Source organism: Vulpes vulpes, chromosome 4 (genome assembly GCF_048418805.1).
Source record: "Vulpes vulpes isolate BD-2025 chromosome 4, VulVul3, whole genome shotgun sequence".
In the NCBI taxonomy this organism is placed as follows: Eukaryota; Metazoa; Chordata; class Mammalia; order Carnivora; family Canidae; genus Vulpes; species Vulpes vulpes.
This window is the reverse complement of record NC_132783.1, coordinates 58,402,478-58,421,865: the sequence shown is the minus strand read 5'-3', so window position 1 is coordinate 58,421,865 and position 19,388 is coordinate 58,402,478. Positions and strand designations below refer to the sequence as shown.

General features: G+C 36.6%; 1 protein-coding gene across 13 annotated transcripts in view; it reads right to left on the bottom strand.

Moving 5' to 3' along the window:
• Positions 1-19,388, bottom strand: part of LIN54 (lin-54 DREAM MuvB core complex component) — a 66,716-nt gene that overhangs the window by 23,128 nt on the left and 24,200 nt on the right. For 10 of the 13 annotated variants that reach the window (XM_025998180.2, XM_025998183.2, XM_072755829.1 and 7 more), the window contains exon 4: positions 18,104-18,246. The exons of the other annotated variants lie outside the window; for them this stretch is intronic. In XM_025998180.2, coding sequence (XP_025853965.1) covers positions 18,104-18,246 — 143 coding nt within the window. The remainder of the gene's footprint in view (positions 1-18,103; positions 18,247-19,388) is intronic. 13 annotated transcript variants of the gene reach the window in all.

The window sequence follows — 19,388 nt, the reverse complement described above, 5'->3', positions numbered from 1 at the left end:
GCCTCTTTGAATACACCACATTACCAGAAAAAGTTAATATTCATTCAATAAAAATCTTCAGGTATCTCTTGGGAAGCCTGGGTAGTTCAGTCAGGTAAACATTTGACTCTTGATTTCAGCTCACGTCATGATCTCAGCATTGTGAGATCCCATGGGGCTCCATGCTGGCTGTAGAGCCTGCTTGGGATTCTCTCTCTCCCTCTCCCTCAAGCACCCCCCTCCTCACCCTGCCCTGCCCTGTGCATGAATGCTCTCTCAAAAATAAAAAATAATAATAATAAAATAATTTTTTAATTAAAAAAATTCAGGTATCTCTATTTTCTGATTAACATCCTTAACAGCTGGGTTAAAGCAACTTTTTTCTTTTTAAGATTTTATTTATTTATTCATGAGACACACATAGAGAGGCAGAGACACAGGCATAGGGAGAAGCAGGCTCCGTATAGGGAGCCTGATGAGGGACTTGATCCTAGGACCCCAGGATTACCACCTAAGCTGAAGGCAGACACTGAACCACTGAGCTACCCAGGCATCACCAAAAGCAACTATCTTAATTTAAATTCAAAATAGCAACATTTATCATGTATTAAGGGTTTCCTTCAAATTCATGGACTTGAAAGATTGTATTTGTACTATTTCCTAAGCTATTTCTATTTATAGATTAACATCATGTGTTAAAATTAGCAAATGACAAAAGTCCTTGCTTAACTAAAGTTTACCTAAAAGGAAAGAAAGAAAATACTTTTCTAATTCTGCAAATGAATATTCTTATTCTATTCTGTGAAGGGGAGAGTGGGAGGTAGGGGGGAGGGAGTGGAGGGGAGAGGGAGAGAAAAGGCTCAACCAATATCCAAAAACAATGAGTTTATAGGGTTCCATATTTGGTTCTGTTTGTAAATACTGCTTAGAAATCATTGTTTGGACATATGGGCTCTGGTTCCAGTTACTCAATTGTGTGTATTTTGGCAAGTAATCTAATGCTTTTTTGTATCTGTTTCTCCACTATATAAGGGAGAACATTACCACTAACTGAAATCTGTATGGTGCTTTGAGACACCTGCACAAATTGTGCTGTTTCAAAAAGATATTAAAATGGCCTTTGTTTAATCTACTGCAAAATCAGAACAATATTTTCCTTAAAGCTAATTGGGTAGTGTTTACCAAAGTGTGTTTGTTTCATTAAATATTAGCTCTTCAGGATTAAATATTACATGAAACAGCCTACTTTGTCATATTAATTTATGAAACCCTAAGGTAACAAACAAACAAAGCCTTCTAAGAGCCCTTACTACACTAATGACCACTATACATTTCTTAGATGGGTATGGTATATAGTGTTTCTCAAACTTACTTAACAGTAACATATGGGGAGGAAATTTTTCTTTATTACAAAAAATATATTGGTGCCAAGAGAAAGGCAGACAATATTATATGAAGATACCCTATAGGAAACAGTTTTTCACAAGAAATTGTAATAAAGAATGGTAGAGCAGACATAATGAATCCTAAGCAACCTGTACCATAAATATTCGTGAAATCTCTTAAAGTAGCAATTCATATGAATTTCTACATAGAACATGACTTAAAACTCATTTTGAATCTAGGTAAATGGGGGGCACCTGGGTGGCTCATCAGTTGAGCCTGCCTTCAGCTCCGGTTGTAATCCCGAAGTCCTGGGATCAAGTCCCTCATCAGACTCCCCGCGGGGAGCCTGCTTCTCCATCTGCCTAGGTCTCTGTATCTCTCTGTGTCTCTCATGAATAAAGAAATAAAATCTTAAAAAGAAAAAAAAAAAAAGAATCTAGGTAAATGGCAGCTAATTTTGGCATAATTTTTTTTAAATTTTTATTTATTTATGATAGTCACAGAGAGAGAGAGAGAGAGAGGCAGAGACACAGGCAGAGGGAGAAGCAGGCTCCATGCACCGGGAGCCCGATGTGGGATTTGATCCCGGGTCTCCAGGATCGCGCCCTGGGCCAAAGGCAGGCGCCAAACCACTGTGCCACCCAGGGATCCCCTTGGCATAATTTTCTAAGAGGGTACAGCTTATGTTTTTCTTTATTGAAATGTAATTGACATTTAACATTTTATTAAGTTTTAGGTATACAGAATAATGATTTCATATATGTTACATATTGCAAACTGATTTAATAAGTTAAGTCCATCACAGGACATAATGAGATATTTCTTGTGATGAGAACTTTTGAAATCTACTCTCAGCAACTTTCAAATATACACTATTTGATAAGTGTATAATAAGTTAAGTCCATAATAAGTTAAGTCCATCACAGGACATAATGAGATATTTCTTGTGATGAGAACTTTTGAAATCTACTCTCAGCAACTTTCAAATATACACTACATTATTATTGCTAACTAAAGTCATCATGCTTACATTACACTCCCAGAACTTATTTATAACTGGAACTTTGTACATTTGATCACCTTCACCCATTTCACCCATCACCACCACCACCACCACCCCCCCACAGCAAACACCAATCTGTTCTCTGTATCTATGAGTTCATTTTTTTTTTTTTAAATCTTTTTTTATTTTTTATTTTATTTTTTTTCTTTTTAATTTTTTTTTTTTTTTTTTTTTTAATTTATGATAGTCACAGAGAGAGAGAGAGGCAGAGACACAGGCAGAGGGAGAAGCAGGCTCCATGCACCGGGAGCCCGACGTGGGATTCGATCCAGGGTCTCCCGGATCGCGCCCTGGGCCAAAGGCAGGCGCCAAACCGCTGCGCCACCCAGGGATCCCTATGAGTTCATTTTTCAAGATTCTACATATAAGTGAGATCATACAGTATTTGTCTCTCTGTGTCTGACTTACTTCATTTAGCATAATGCCCTCAAGGTCCTTCTATGTTGTGGCAAATAGCAGGATTTTATTCTTTTTTTTTAATGGCCAAATTAAATTAAACGGCCAAATACTATTCCACTAGATAGATAGATAGATAGATAGATAGATAGATAGATAGAGCTCTGTGTGTGTGTGGTGTGTGTGGTGTGTGTGTCTGTGTATCTCTCACATCTTCTTAATCCATTCATCTGTCAATGGACACTTAGGTTATCTTCATGTCTTGGTTATTGTAAATAATGCTGCAAAAAAACATTAGAGTGCAGACATCTTTTCAAGATGGTAATCTTATTTCCTTCAGATAAATACCCAGAAATGGAATTGTTGGATTATTATATGATGGAGTTCTATTTTTAATTTTGGGGGAAACTTCATACTGTTTTCCATAGCGGTTACACCAATTTACATTATCACCAACAGTGCACCAGCATTCCCTTGATATCCTCGCCAAACTTGTTTCTTTTCTTTGCTAACAGCCATTCTGACACACGTGAAAGGACATCTCACTGTGGTTTTAATTTGCATTTCCCAAGTGATTAGTGATGCTGAGCACCTTTTCACATGCCTATTGGCCATTTTTATGTTTTCTTTGGAAAGACATCTATCCAGTTCCTCTGCCCATTTTTTAAATTGGATTGTTTGGTTTTTCTCAGTTGATTTGTATGAGTTATTTATAGATTTTCAATATTACCCTCCCCGCCCTTTTTTAGAGATTTTATTTATTTATTCATGAGACACAGAGAGAAAGAGAGAGGCACAGACACAGGCAGAGGGAGAAGCAGGCTCCATGCAGGGAGCCCAATGTGGGACTCGATCCTGGGTCTCCAGGACCACACCCTGGGCTGAAGGTGGCACTAAACCAGAGCCACCCAGGATGCCCTCAATATTACCCTTTATCACATATGTTATTTGCAAATACTTTCTCCCATTCCATAGGTCACTTTTCCATTTTGTTGATGGTTTTCTTTGCTGTCCTTTTTAGTCTGATGTAATCCCACTTACTTACTTTTTGCTTTTGTTGTGTTTTCTTTTGGTGTTGAATTCAAAAATTCATTGCTAAGACTGATGTCAAAGACCCCTATTATTTTCTTCTAGGTTATATCATTTCAAGCCTTATGTTCAAGGTTTTAATCTATTTTGAGTTTACTTTTGTGTATGATGTTAAGATAATAGTATAATTTCATTCTTTTACATTAGGCTATTCAGTTTCCTAATACCATTTATTAAGGAAGCTATCCTTCCCCCATTCTATATTTTGGCTTCTTTGTTATAAATTAATTGACCACGTATGTGACTATGTAAATTATTTCTGGGCTCTCTATGCTACTGATCTGTGTATCTGTATTTATGGCAATACTATACTGTTTTGCTTACTATGGGTTTGTAATATAGTTTGAAATAAAAAATTTGTAGGGTTCCATAGTAATGGTTTTTAAAAAATATTTACTAATTTTAGAAAGAGAGAGAGCGCACACAAATGTGGGTCAGTGGAGGGGCAGAGGGAGAGAATCTTCAAGCAGACTCCTTGCTGAGCATGGAGCCTGATGCATGGCTCAATCCCACGACCCATGAGATTGTGACCTGAGATGAAACCAAAAGTCAGACCTTCAAGTAACTGAGCCACCCAGGCACCCCCATATTAATATGGTCTTTAAAAATTTGTGACTAAAAAAAATAAAAATAAAAAAAAAATAAAAATTTGTGACTAAAATAAAATAAAATAAAATAAAATAAAATAAAAATAAAAATTTGTGAATGTTTATAGAGCTTATCATCATGGAAAAATTATGGTTACATTATCCAAATTACCAAACTTCAGGTTATTAAAATAAATAAACCTACCAAGAAGCAAATTTGCAAGCTTTAAAATGTTTCCAGGCTAAGAGACAAATGAAAAAATATGAAGAGATAAATATTATATGTATTATATCACTAATGACAGAGTCAAAACTTGAGATGAATACCAGAACTTTCAGCACTGTTTTATTGACTGGTGAAATATTATGAAATAACTATAAGGCATTCTTTTGCTACTTTTTTGTAGATATTAACCCAACTTATGTTTTATTTATAGTCATGAATTACAGTGACAAAGATGAGTAATTTAAATATTAGTATCCATGGAAGCATTCAAAGAAAAGGTCAAAGAAAAGGTCAGAAACCAATCCTACAAAAGATTACAACATTATCAAGATAGAATAAATAAAATAGTATGGGACTGGCCTAGGAGCAGAGTATTTAAGATCAAAAGAATAGATAAAAGAACCATATAACAACAACAAAAAAAATGGACAAAGGAAAAAGAGACAAAAGCCATTCTGAAATACAGAGAACAAATTGGTGGTTGCCAGAAGGGAGGTGGGTGTGGGGATGGTTGAAATAAAGAGGATTAAGAGTACACTTAACCATGATGAGAACTGAATAATGTATAGAATTGTTCTATCATTATATTGTACACCTAAACTAATATCACAGTGTATATTAATCATACTTCAATATCAAAAAGGAGGGAAAAGGAAACAAAATTACAGAACAATAAAAATTAACTATAGCTATAGATTGTGACACAAATGAATCTTAGACAATATGTTGTAAAGCAAGTTTCAAATGATCAAATTTGATATTATAACAAAAATAATTTTGAAATAAACTACTTGGAGAATTAAAAATAATCTATATACAGAACAGTTCATGTTGGAAGTTGGCATTTCTAATCAATGGAGACTGATGAGCTATTCAATATATGATATGAACCAGCTACTTGGTCTAAAGAGAAAAGGTGGATCCCTATAACTCATTCTGTGTAATAAATTTCAAATAGGTCAAAGATTTAACCTAAAAAAACCACAAAATTCCCAAAAAATAAAAACCAATATTGGCATAAAGCCAGACACACAGATCAGTGAAACAGAATATATGGAGTCCACAAAGAAACCTGCATAATATATATGGTCAAATGATATTTAACCAGAGTGCCAAGACCATACAATGTGGAAAAGACAAATGGTGCCAGGAAAACTGTATATCCACACAAAAAAGAATGAAATTGGATCTTTTCCCAACATCATATACAAAAATTAACTCAAAAGGGATCTATGGTCTAAATGTAAGATCTAATACTAAAAACTCTTAGAAGAAAACGTAGGGCATCGGAGTGCACAGCAGAGGAGTGCAGAAGACACAAAGACATAAATAATTAAAAAAGAAAATCTATGTGAGATCTTTTAATCAATGAGATTAGCAAAGGCTAAAAGTGACTGATTAAACAGGAGAGCACAGAAACAGACTCACATAAATATGATCAACTAATCTCTGACAAAGTAGCAAAAATAATTCAACAGAGATAGTTTTTTCAACAAATGGTGCTAGAACAATAGGACATCCACATGCAAAAAAGTGTTTCTTGACACAAAAACCTTTCATATGGACTCAGGTCTAAAACTCTAAAATTATGAAACAAACAATAAAACTCCTGGAAGATAACACAGGAGGAAATTTAGTTTACTTTGGGTTTGGATTTAGATTCAATACCAAAACCATGATCCACGAAAAGAAAAAATTGGTAAGTCAAACTTCATTAATATTACAAATTTCTGCTCTACAAAAGATACTGCTGAGAATATAAAAGATAAGTCACACAGGGGGAGAAAGTATTTACAAAACATACGGTGAAGTCTAAAGATACAGGAGCCATCTGGGTTCCATTCCAGAAATTCCTGAAACTAAACAGCACCAAAGGAATGCAACAAGCCTATGAAAAACTATAGGATATAAACAACCCAATTTGTTTTTTTAAAGGGCAAGAGAAGAAAAGGGAAGATGAAAAAACTAAAAGAAATATTGATCTTTTCACAAACTTAATCTGAATCTCAAATTCACACATAGTGTAAAAATAAATATGATGATTAGGGAAATACAAATTAACTAGGTATTTAATGGCATTACAAGAATGTAAGTAAAAAAAAATTCCTCTTATACACATAAAGAAGTATCTGCACATGAAATGGCATGATTTACTTAAAAAAAACAAACAAGGTGGTAGGAGGTTATAGATGGAAAGAAGGTAAAGCTGATAATTTTAAAGTTGGGTAAAGGGTACATGTACATGGGGGTTAATTACACTATTCTAACTAACATTTTTAGACTTTTAATATTTAATTTTAGGGGTGCCTGGGTAGCACAGCAGTTAAGCATCTGACTTCCTGCTTTCGGTTCAGGTCATGATCTCAGGATCTTGAGAGATCAAGCCCAGTGCTCGGATCCACACTCACTGTGGGGTCTGCCTAAGATTATCTTTCCCTCTCCTTCTGCCCCTCCCCCTGCCTCGCTCTCACTCTCTAAATAAATAAATAAATCTTTAAAAAATTTTAAGTTGCTATAGTAAGTTTTTAATAATAAGGCCACAGGACCCCACAGGTATTCAATCAACATAATTATAAAAGCATAAAACAAAACCAATATAACAGAAAAGAAAATAAATTCTCATCTGGGATGCCTCATTGCGATGCCTACGTGGCTCAGGGGTTGAGCATTGTCTGTCTTCACCTCAAGGTGTGATCCTGGGGTCCCCAGATTGAGTCCTGCATCGGGCTCCCCGCAGGGACCATGCTTCTCCCTCTGCCTCTCTGTATCTCTCATGAATAAATAAAATTGTTTTAAAAACTTCTCAGTCATTTATTCCTCCTGCTCCTATAACCTGGCTAATGGATACTGGTAGGAGGAGCTAAAAACAAAATTAAGCTTCAGGCAACAGAATCAGTGAAGCCTATAATCTGTAATCATTTCAACTCCAACTATTATTAATCTTACAACAATCTATGTCAAAGTTTATCAGGAAAACAGACACCCTTCACTTCAAATTGTACTTATTACAACCACGATCACCTCCAACTCAAACATGTAAGAGCTTCATAGCGAAAGCAAAGGCTATCCTGAATCTCTGTCCCCAAACTGTTCTAACTCAACTTTTTGATATTGTCATTGTTCATATCACTTCCTGCCTGGATATCTACAAAACAAACTCAATCATCTTTATGACTAGCCTCTACCTGCCACTAGAGACTGCTAAATTTTTTGCAAACTTCACTTTAATATTTTGATCATAGCTCTTGTTGCCTCAAAAACATTCCATGAGTCTCCACTTAATCACAAAATTAAGTCTAAATTTGCCTTGTTTTGAAAATTATCCATAATCCAACCTATCTTTATACGCTCTCCATTTGCTCCAACACATTACTAATTCTGATCAGAGCAGCTGTCTTACTGTTCCACATATACATTATTCCAGCTCTAGTTCTCTACTCTTGTGGCTGACATCCACTCTAATTCACACCCATACAAAACCTTAGCTCAGGGATGCCTTCTTAAATCATCCTGTGTTGAATCTCTTGCATAGGATCTTGTGCCACCATGAGTCTTTTCATGGTTTTGCAACTTTATATATTTGTATAATTATTTGCTTCATTTCTATCACACTGTCTCCCATAACCTCCATAGACTTTAGGCCCACACTTCTATTTTTGCTTTCCCTTGTTTCACAACAGGGGAAATGCCCTAACATATAGTAGGCATTGATTAAGTATCTGTGTAAATGGTGGTGAATGAAGGAATAACCAGGAGTTAACTCTCTTTAGTTTCAAACCATCTTATCTGTATCATACAACCAAGCACCTATTTCATCATTCAAAATTGTTTAATATGCATTCCATTTTGTGTGCCCAGCCACTGTAAGCTCCTCTATAGTTCCCATAGCCTCAGCACAGGGAACACACTGACCTCAATAAATACTGATAGCCACTGAGAAACACACAATGGAAGAGTATCTCTCATTATTGTTTAGGTTCCCAGTTTCCTGACTAATGTCAATTACCTACGTTAATGTAGCACTCTTATGTTATATATGGAATGATTATGCTACAGGCTACTTCCTGCTAACTAAAATCCATAGTCTCTTCTACTTCCTAGACATATAGCCAATCATATTTCCTAGCCTCCCTTGTTAAGGTGAGACCACGCAACCCAGTTTTAGCTAGTGAAGTAAATGGATGCATATTTCCAGGTCTGGGTCATAAAAAAGCCTCTCACATGCATTTTTCCATGTCTTTTCCCTTCCAGTTGGCTAGAATAGAGATAACCTTCAGGGAGACTGAGAACATCATTTTACTGTAATTTCGGGCCTATTATAAATATTTCAAATGTATCTAGATAAACAAGGCACCTATCATTTGACAGATTTTGGTTTAAAGAAGTCTTTTTAAAAGATTTTTATTTGAGACAGAGAGTGAGAGAGAGCACAGGCAGGGAGGAGAGGAAGAAATAGGCCCCCCACTGGCAGGGAGCCAACATGGGGCTCAATCCCAGGACCCAGGGATCATGACCTGACCCAAAGACAGATGCTTACCTGACTGAGCCACCCAGGTGCCTCTCAAGACTGTTATTTTTTTTAAAAATTTGTTTACCAAAACCTGTCAAATGATAGGTGCCTTATTTATCTAGATACATTCAAAAACAATCAGGAAAAAAGTGTTTAACTTCCATCAATGACAACAATGTTTTTATCTTTTTTTTTTTTTTAATTTTTTTATTTATTTATGATAGTCACAGAGAGAGAGAGAGAGAGAGAGAGAGAGAGAGGCAGAGACACAGGCAGAGGGAGAAGCAGGCTCCATGCACCGGGAGCCCGACGTGGGATTCGATCTCGGGTCTCCAGGATCGCGCCCTGGGCCAAAGGCAGGCGCCAAACCGCTGCGCCACCCAGGGATCCCCAATGTTTTTATCTTAACAGAGATTTGGGTTGCATAGATATATGCATTTCATCTGAACTTATCTAATGAGACCTTTAAGATTTGCATATTTCAGCATACGTAAATTTCACCTGAAATGAAAAACCTCTGAACAGTGAATTCTAGTTAGTGGTATGCTTGATAAAACATTTGGGGGATCCGTGGGTGGCGCAGCGGTTTGGCGCCTGCCTTTGGCCCAGGGTGCGATCCTGTAGACCTGGGATCGAATCCCACATCGGGCTACCGGTGCATGGAGCCTGCTTCTCCCTCTGCCTGTGTCTCTGCCTCTCTCTCTCTCTGTGACTATCATAAATAAATAAAAAAATTAAAAAAAAAAAAACATTTGGGAAGAAGTATACTGGACATGTACAACTTACTTTGAAATGCATTTTAAAAAGGTGATTAATGGATATTGGGACAGATAGATAAATGGCAAAGCAACTATGGTAAAATGTTGAATCTAGAATTTAATTATAAAAACTTCAGAGAATTCTTCTAAGCTAGAAGACCCAAAAGTAGGAAGAGTTCAAGAAGTTATACACTGGTCATAGAAATCAGAGAAGTAAGAAACTTTTCTTTTTAAACCTTTTCTTAAACTACCCATACATACATAGTTTATGCTCTGAAATTTCTCACATGGCAGTCGGCATCCTAAACGGCTAGGTGATGGTTCAATTATTTACCACAGGCAAGGCAAATAGGACAGATTTGTTTGCCAAATAAGAGCCAAAAAATAACAGCACTCCCCGGGGTTGAAGAGCAAAACTGACAAGAAGTCTATGTAAGGTGTATTCAATGATACCCAGGATATTTGCATAAACTCTCAAAAGTAGAGAGTAAGATATTTTGAAGATGCATTCACATTCAACATAAAGACATTAAGGGGGGAAAACGGTAGCTGTTAACATTACATAAAGTATGATGGGGCCTTACATTTTAGGATATTTATTTACCCTTAAACCAAATTAGTGAGAAAGAAAGGGTTACTAGGTTTCTAACCTCTTGTTTCTTTGATCCAATTTTCCAGAACCCAAGGTCTGGAAACTTTTATATTTCTTGAGCTTCATTTATCTAAAAGTTCCCTATCCTGAAATCTTTCTGATCAGATTTGAAATGAATCAACAGCCTGGCTTCAGTCTTTGTTCTAAGTCACCTACCTTTAATAGAATATGGTTTCCCCTGCCCCAGATTCATAAGCTTAAAAATCCAAATTTCTTTTTAAATGCTCCAAGAGGCATTCCAGCAATAAAATGAGAGGGAGTCTAAGAGATGATCTAGATGTTTTGACCATCAGATAAGAACTTTAAAATAACTAAGTTATTTTATATATTAGCAGACTTAGTGGGAAAGTAAGACAACATACAATGCACTGTGGGGAACTGCAGCAGAGAGATGGGAACTGGAAGAAGGAGTCAAATGGAAATGCTAGAAATTTAAAAAATACAATTATCAGAGATGAAGAAGTCCTTCATTGGGCCCAGTTAGTAAGCTCCACAGAAATGAGGAAGAAATCAATGCATTTAAAGACATGTCAGTAGAAATTTCCCAAATTGAAACATAAAGAAAACAAAGTGGGACAGGAAAAACAGAAGAATATCTAGAGCTGTGGAACTGTTATCAGTCTAACGTTTTTGTTTTGTTTTTCTTTTTAAAAGATTTATTTATTTATTCAGTCAGAGAGAGCGAGAGAGAGGCAGAGACACAGGCAGAGGGAGAAGCAGGCTCCATGCAGGAAGCCCAATGTGGGACTCGATCCCGGGTCTCCAGGATCACACCCTGGGCTGCAGGCAGCGCTAAACTGCTGCGCCACCAGGGCTGCCCCAGTCTAACGTTTTTGAAACTAGAGTTCTAGAATGAGAAGATAGAAAAGATAAGGCAGAAGAAATATTTGAAGAGATAACAGCCAAAAGTTTTCAAAAAATAAGACAATAAATTATACATCTGAGATGGTTCAAAATCAAGATAAATATGTACCTAAAAAAAGAAAACAATAACACAGCACACATATGGATACATAACAGTCAAACCACAGAAATCCAAATATAGAGAGGAAATCTTGAAATCAGGTAGGAAAAAAAAGACATTACATATACAAAGGAAGAAAAAACAGGAATTAGAGCATTACAAGAAGTAATGCCAAAAACTATGCAATCTAGAAGTCAACAGGGTGGCATTTTTAAAGCACTGGTGGAAAAGTGTCAACCCAGAATTTTTTATCCAATGAAAATATATTTCAAAGTTAATGCAAAATAAGACTTTTTCAGGCAATATAAAAGCTGAGACAATCTTTTGTCAGCAGGATTTCCCTTAAAAGAAATTTTAATTTTCCTAAGAAAATTAAGCTTTACTAAAGAAAGTTGTTTTTTAAGATTTTATTTATTTATTTGAGAGAGAGAGCAAGCATGTACCTGAGTGGAGGGAGGAGCAAAGGGAGAGGGACAAGCAGACTCCCAATGTGGGGCTTGATCTCAAGACCCAAGATCATGACCCAAGCTGAAATCAAGAGTTGGCTGCTCAACCGACAGAGCCAGGCACCCTTCCTAAAGAAAGTTCTTCAGGGGGGAGTCAGATACCAAACTAAGATTGGGGCCTATACAAAGGAAGGAAGTATGTTAAGATACAGTTAAAATGAAAATAAAGGACTTGGTTTTCTTATTTTTAATTGTTTTTAAAGGTAATTTTGTGTAAAGCAAAAACAAAAAAAGGCATCATGGAGTTCATAACATGTAAAAGTAAAATGTTTAACAATGACAGCATAAAGGATTGAAGAACTGGGAGTACTCAACTGTAAGATCTTCACTCTACATAAAGTGACATAAATATAAAGGTAGACTGCAATAAATCAAATCATATTAGACTCTAGAGAAACCAATATTTTAAAAGCTTAAACTATAATAAGCCAATAGTAGAGGTAAAATAGAATCACAAAAACTATTCAATTCACCTAAAAGGAGACAGAAAAACAGTAAAAAAACCAAACCAACCAAAAAGGATGATGAGACAAAGAGAAAATAACTAGTAAGATACAAGATTTAAATCCAATCAGATGAATAATTTATTTTAATTTATATTATTTAATATTAAATAAAAATGGTCTAGAATATTGATTTTTATATTGACAATGCATCTACCTATCTTGCTAAATTTATGTATATATGCATTATACATTAATTCTAGTTCAATACATTATTAAATTTTACATGTATATAATAACATAATATGTAACTTATGACAATTTATTACTTTCTTTTGAAGCCCTATGCAATTTATTTCTTTTTCTTGCAATACTGCATTAACACAGACCTGCAGTAGAAATGAACAAGTGTGGGAAGTGGATATGCTTGTGCAACACTGCACCATAACATGAAGTTTGATGTACTGTCTCCCTTTTCAAATTATGAAAGTATCCTTCTGTTTTTATTGTTTGAGGTATTTTTAATCAAAATGGAGGCTGGCTAACATCAGGATTTTCCTACATGTGTTGAGATGTATAAATTTGTAAAATTATTCTTTTTTCCTATTAATATTATGAATGCTAAATCACAGTGCATTTCTGAAATAAATCCAAATATGCCATGAAAAAAACAGTATTTAAAGAGTAAGATTACAGGACAAAAAAACATATTAAATGTTAGAAAGTAGAAGAGAACAGCATTGCTAAAACCTAAAGCAAGAATAAGGTAAACCACGTAGAATCGTATTTTCATTGGTTTAGTACTTATTTACATGTCTAATAAATACTTTAGAGAACTAAGGATTACTTTAGAAAATAAATATAATGGAAGAAGTACAACACCAGACAACTATAGTATCAAGTAAATTGAGAAAACATCAGATATGCCTGACTTCCCACTACAAACCTGGTAACTTAGTTTCAAAGATGGAGAAGAAAGTGACAATGGTCTGCAGGGTGTAATGAGAAGCAAAGATGACATGTAGTCCTGCCCCCTCCACTGTAGGCCCAGTGGCCTAAGGGCTAAAGGAGAAAAAATGGCCATCATTTAAGAGGTCTGCTGGGGAAGCAGTATCCTAGGGGAGGGTTGGGTATCCACTAGAACAAGAAGATAAAAGGAACATTCAGTAAAAAGGCTGAGGATTTAGGGTATTATTTTGATAATGAACTCCAGGGAGAGCACAGAGGAAGGAGTTCAAGAGTAGGGGACATGTGGGAACATGGATAGAAGATATTGATAGCCTTAAGGAGACTAGATGTGGGAGATAAAAGGGGATGTAGGAGTCTGGGCCTTTGGATGGTACCCCTTGTAAACAGGGATAAATAAAGAAAGAAGTCCTGGTTATTCAAGGCAGATGGTGATCAGATTATGAATGTTGGCAAGTAGGAAACAGTGGACACTTAGGATTTTCTTTCGACCACTTTTGATCAATGGGGCAAATCCTTATTTTCAGTTTTTTCTTAAATGACTATCCTGACATTTGAAATTGTAGCCCAATATCACTCTTGAAGTCATTTCATTTCCCCTTTCAGTATTTTTTAGTTTCTCCTACTACCTCTCTTACCATTGACTCCTTTTCTTCTACCAACTCTTAATATTTCTGTGGTTCCTGCTTTCATCCCTCTCTACACGCAACAGCATGCTCCCTGGCTGATTTCATCTATATGCATAGTTTTAGTCACTATATTCAACTTCCTTTTTTTTTTTTTAAGATTTTATTTATTTATTCATGAGAGACACAGAAAGAGACACAGGCAGAGGGAGAAGCAAGCGCCCTGCAAGGACTCCGATGTGGGACTCGATCCTGGACCCCAGGATCATGCCCTGACCCAAAGGCAGGCACTCAACTACTGAGCCACCCAGGCGTCCCTATATTCAACTTCCTAATGGACATCTTCCTTCAATAATCAGTGGGTACTTCGATGACCAACATCTCCAAGAACTAAACAATATATTTTTGCCCAAATCGGCTATTCTCTCTTTATTTCTTCTCCAGTTTAAGACAATAATGTGATTTTTTTCGAAGGCTGAGGACTACAAATGATAAACCCCCACACTCTATAAAGGAAGACAAAACATCCATGGCAGACTTACTGAGAGACAGCATCCCTATCATCCACCTCCTGCCTATTAAAAATGAAACAAAATAGATTAGAAATGGAAGTGAATTCATAAACAGAATGCTAAGGCTGTGTACCTCAGTAAGAGAACAAAAGCAGGGGCTCTCCAAGAAAGCCTCTGGGATAGACTGAGTGATAACTGTAAGAAGGGAAAACTGACATCGTAATTTTTGCCTGGCAACCTAGTATGATAAAGAAAGTATGTGTGTGTATGTGTGTGTGTGTAAGAGAGAGAGAGAAAGAGATAGGGAGAGAGATAAACTCTTAAAGCTCTTGGTCTAACCACACCAAAAATGAATGCAGTAAGAGAGTTCTTGGGAGAACCTGACACATACCCCCAGGAGTTCAGGACATATGTGAACAAAGAAACTGGTTCCGGCCTGGAGAATTCTGACAGCAAGACATTGGATGAAGCTGTCAAAATGGCAGAGCAAGAACATGGAGGATAGCAGTTAGTCAAGCTGCACTTCTACCACTGGGTTCTATAGGTTTCCTATTAGCCAAACAGATGCTGTGAAGGGCTAAAGCATCTTGATGAGCCAAAGACACGTACCCTGCTGTACGGGTACAGTACAGTACAGTAACAGGCTGTGGGGAAAACTACAGGAGGCAAGAGTGAGCCAGGAGAAAACTGCCAAAGATAGCCTGAGTGTGTATCACACTCCTGACAGAGAACTGGGCAATGCAGACATATCCACAGGGGTCTCCAAAAACTTTCCTAAACGTACAATTGTAAAAGTCCATACTTGGACACCTGTGACACTGGCATCTAGATTACAATCATCCTAGTCATTTAAAACTTTGTTCTTTCCTTCTAATCTTCCTTCCAATCAGAAGCCAAAAGCAGAAAGAAGGGAAAGGTAGAAGAGGGAAGAACCAGATTATACTCCTTTCTCCACTAAAACATGGTCCCTGAACCATGATTAGGTCTGAGTTGAAGAGAGAAGCTTTTAACTAGGTTTAACGTTTTGACTAGACTTTTCATACTTGTGATTATCACCAAAATGAGGCTTGTTCTTACAGTAAAAAATACCTTCTTGTCAAGAAGTAGGGAAGGAAGATCCAAGATATCATGGCTAAAATGGAGGATGAGAGAAAAACAAAGCTAGTTCCTATTTGTAGGTCATCAGGTACAGCCCATTTCCAGTCATACTACTCCACAGTGCCACCACCTACACTGTTACTCAAGTCAGGAATCTAGGAGTCATCCTAGATTCTTCCCCTCCTTAAGACCCTGACGTCCAGTCTTAAGTCTTAAAGTTCCTTTACCTATCTCTTCTTCCCAAGCCCCTTAGCTACCAGTCTAGCTCAAACATAAAGTACTATAATAATCTAACTTAGTGATTCTCTACCCTGACCCACACTTTAGAATTAAAAATATTAAAATACCTAGACCCCAGCCTTAGAGATCTTCATTCAAATAGAGTCAGGGTAGGACCCAGACATTAGTGTTTTCCAGGGGTCCCAGGGTACTTCAAAAGTTCAGCCAAGGTTGAGAATCACTAACCTAACTGGTCTCTCCCAGAACTCAAACTTACTTTCCTCTAAACTATCTTTCATAATGCCACAAGAATCATCTTTTTTTTTTTTTTTAATGCAAATCTCATATTATCCTAGAGTAGTGGTTTTCAATCCAGGATACCCATTGAAATCACTTAAAGAGCTCTTAAAAATCTTGATACCAGGACAAATTCCAGATCAATTAAAACAGTCTCTGGGGGGATCCCTGGGTGGCGCAGCGGTTTGGCGCCTGCCTTTGGCCCAGGGCGTGATCCTGGAGACCCGGGATCGAATCCCACATCAGGCTCCCGGTGCATGGAGCCTGTTTCTCCCTCCGCCTGTGTCTCTGCCTCTCTCTCTCTCTCTGTGACTATCATAAATAAATAAAAATAATAAAAAAAAATTAAAAAAAAAAAAAAAAAACAGTCTCTGGGGATAGGCACCAGGCATTCTCAAGTGATCCCAACGTGCAAACAAGGAAACCACTGCTCTAGAAGCAATGGAAAGCCATAGAAAGTCTTCAGAAACAATGCAATACAATGGGAACTCCCCTCAAGAGAATAAAACCTTCCATTTGACCTCAGTGTCCTCAGCTCTTACACTACTAAAGCAATGTAGTTGCCTCGAAGGGCATACACTTTTCCACTTTTGTGTAAAGTATTACCTCAATCCAGAAAGCTTCTTCTGCTCACCTATAGCTAAGACCCAAAACACCTTTAAGGTTTAGACCTTTCAAGACCAGCCTCAGTATAAACCTCCCTGACACACAGCAGAACTCATCAACCCACTTGTGACCATCATGATTCTATATGGCAATTCTGAATGTTCAAGTCTAACTTCCCCATTGAAATGAAAAACTTGTCTTGTTCACACTTTTATCCCCAGTGCCCATCGCACAGCATATGGGAAGTACTCAAATATCTATTGATGTCAATCCATTTAAGTAAATAATGATTTTCTATTACTTTGCAGGTAGAATCTCATTTTAACAAACTGTAAGAGACATATTTATATAATGTATTCAAGTCTCATTAGAACAGAAACCAACAGTTATACTTTAAAAAAATGTAAAACAATTGTTTGTTCTATTTATGAATAATAATAAATTCAGTAAAAAGGCAGAATAAAGGGTAGTAAGTTTCCAGAATCACAAAGGCAGCATCTTACAGACAAGGGATGCTTAGCTTTCCACCTGATGATGTCCTTTAAAACAGAACTTTTCAAAATGTTATGCTGGTATAATGACATCTGTATGTTTTAGGAAAGTGAGCTAAGACTCCATACTTGACCTAAGAGTAAAATGATAGGTATTTTGCTACCTTACAATGAAAACAAATTATGAAAAGCTTTCAAATGCTTTGAACTGTACTTAAGTCTAAAAACTCTGAGGATCTGGTTACCAGCATCTGAGAGCAATTTCTAGTAGTCTAGGTACTCTGTTACCCAGCAAAAGCTCAGATATCTATGAAACCCCAGACAGTTTCAGCAGAAAACAGTATTTTATCAAAATAATTATAATGTTACACTTAACATTTTATATTCATATAGTCACTACATATGTGACTTCCCAAAGAAAATAATTTTGTGCAAATATTAACTGAAGAACTGAACACATCATGTACCTCATTCAAAAGATTTCTGTTGTACCCACATTCATACGGGCCATGGAAATCATCTTAGCATGCAAAATTATTACTAGCTTACTATGTGTTTAGAATAAGTTTTTTTTCTGCCATATATCCTTGATCACTAAATCTAGTATTCGATGAATGCCTATTACTTGTTTGGGAATATATGAAAACTGAAGCATCTAAAGTGACTAGTAAGAACATAAAGGCATTAACCACAACACTTGGCATTTGTGGCTTTTTTTTTTTTTTTTACCTTATTTGGCGATTTCAAAGGTGAGATGGCTATTTTATTTGGTGTCTGTGTTGTAGAATTTAAAGTTGATCCAATAACACCACTTTCAGATATTGTTATGGTCTTTGATGGAGTCCCAGGAGTAGACTGTGAAAGAACCCTACCTGCAAATGAGAGGCAGCACATCAGTTTGACTTTTTTCAATAATAATATAAAAATGTATGTGATGATGATCTACACTCATAAGGATTGTAGTATATATGTTCACTACTTCATATGTATCTAGGTATGAACTTAAACATTCAAGTGAGTCCCTAACAACTAATGTGAAACTGTCAGAAGGAAACAAAACAATGCTTCTTAGTAATACTTAGTATCCTAATACCACTTTATGTAAAATCCATGAAACACTTCTGCTCACATGCTCAATCCTGTTAACTTCTATCAGAAAATAGGCTCAGGACAACTATGCAACATGCCCTGGGTAACGCAATTCCTGAAAATTGAGCCTTGAATCCAAGTCTCGAAATTTAACCTCTGTACTATATATACTACAAGTGTCTTACTCTGAACTTAAACCATCCAGGGTATAATGTAAAACCACATCTATCAAAGTTATCAGACTAACTTGAACACTGTTTGGTTTAATACTACTTGGTTTTAGACTGCCAAAAGGAAAAGAAAAAATTCTTCCTGGCCAGATTCCAACAGGAATGCAGGAATACTGTGTTCCCTTCTGGACAATCAATACCCATCAGGAAAAATGCAGAAAAACTATAGGGTATCTGGATGGCTTAGGAAAATGGGAATCATATCACAATAAGTTGAAACATTGGAAATATTTATCCTATGCAAGAGAGGAATACAAAGACATGACATATCTCCAAATTCATAAAAGACTGGGTGTGACCACTGTTAGTATTCTGGTTCTCTCCCATTCTAGGCACATGGTAGTACTGCACCAACTACACTTCCCCACGCGCTGTAATTAGGTTAGGGCCGCGTGACAAGTTCTAGCTGATGAATTATGAGTAGAGGTGATATGTGTCATTCTGGGCCAGAACATTTACTGCCTATGCAAAACCATCCAAAGCTCTCTTTTCCTCTGCCACATCTGAGACGATGATCCCGCTGTCAGCCTGGGTCTTTGAGAGACCAGGATAAGACGAGCCCCCTTTCTAATCCACAATGGACTTATAGATAATCTTAGCAAGTATGAACAAAAAGTAAATTTTTTTAAACTTCTGAGATTTAGAGACTGTTTATTATGGCAGGAAAGTCAAGATTATCCTGCCTGATCCAGGCT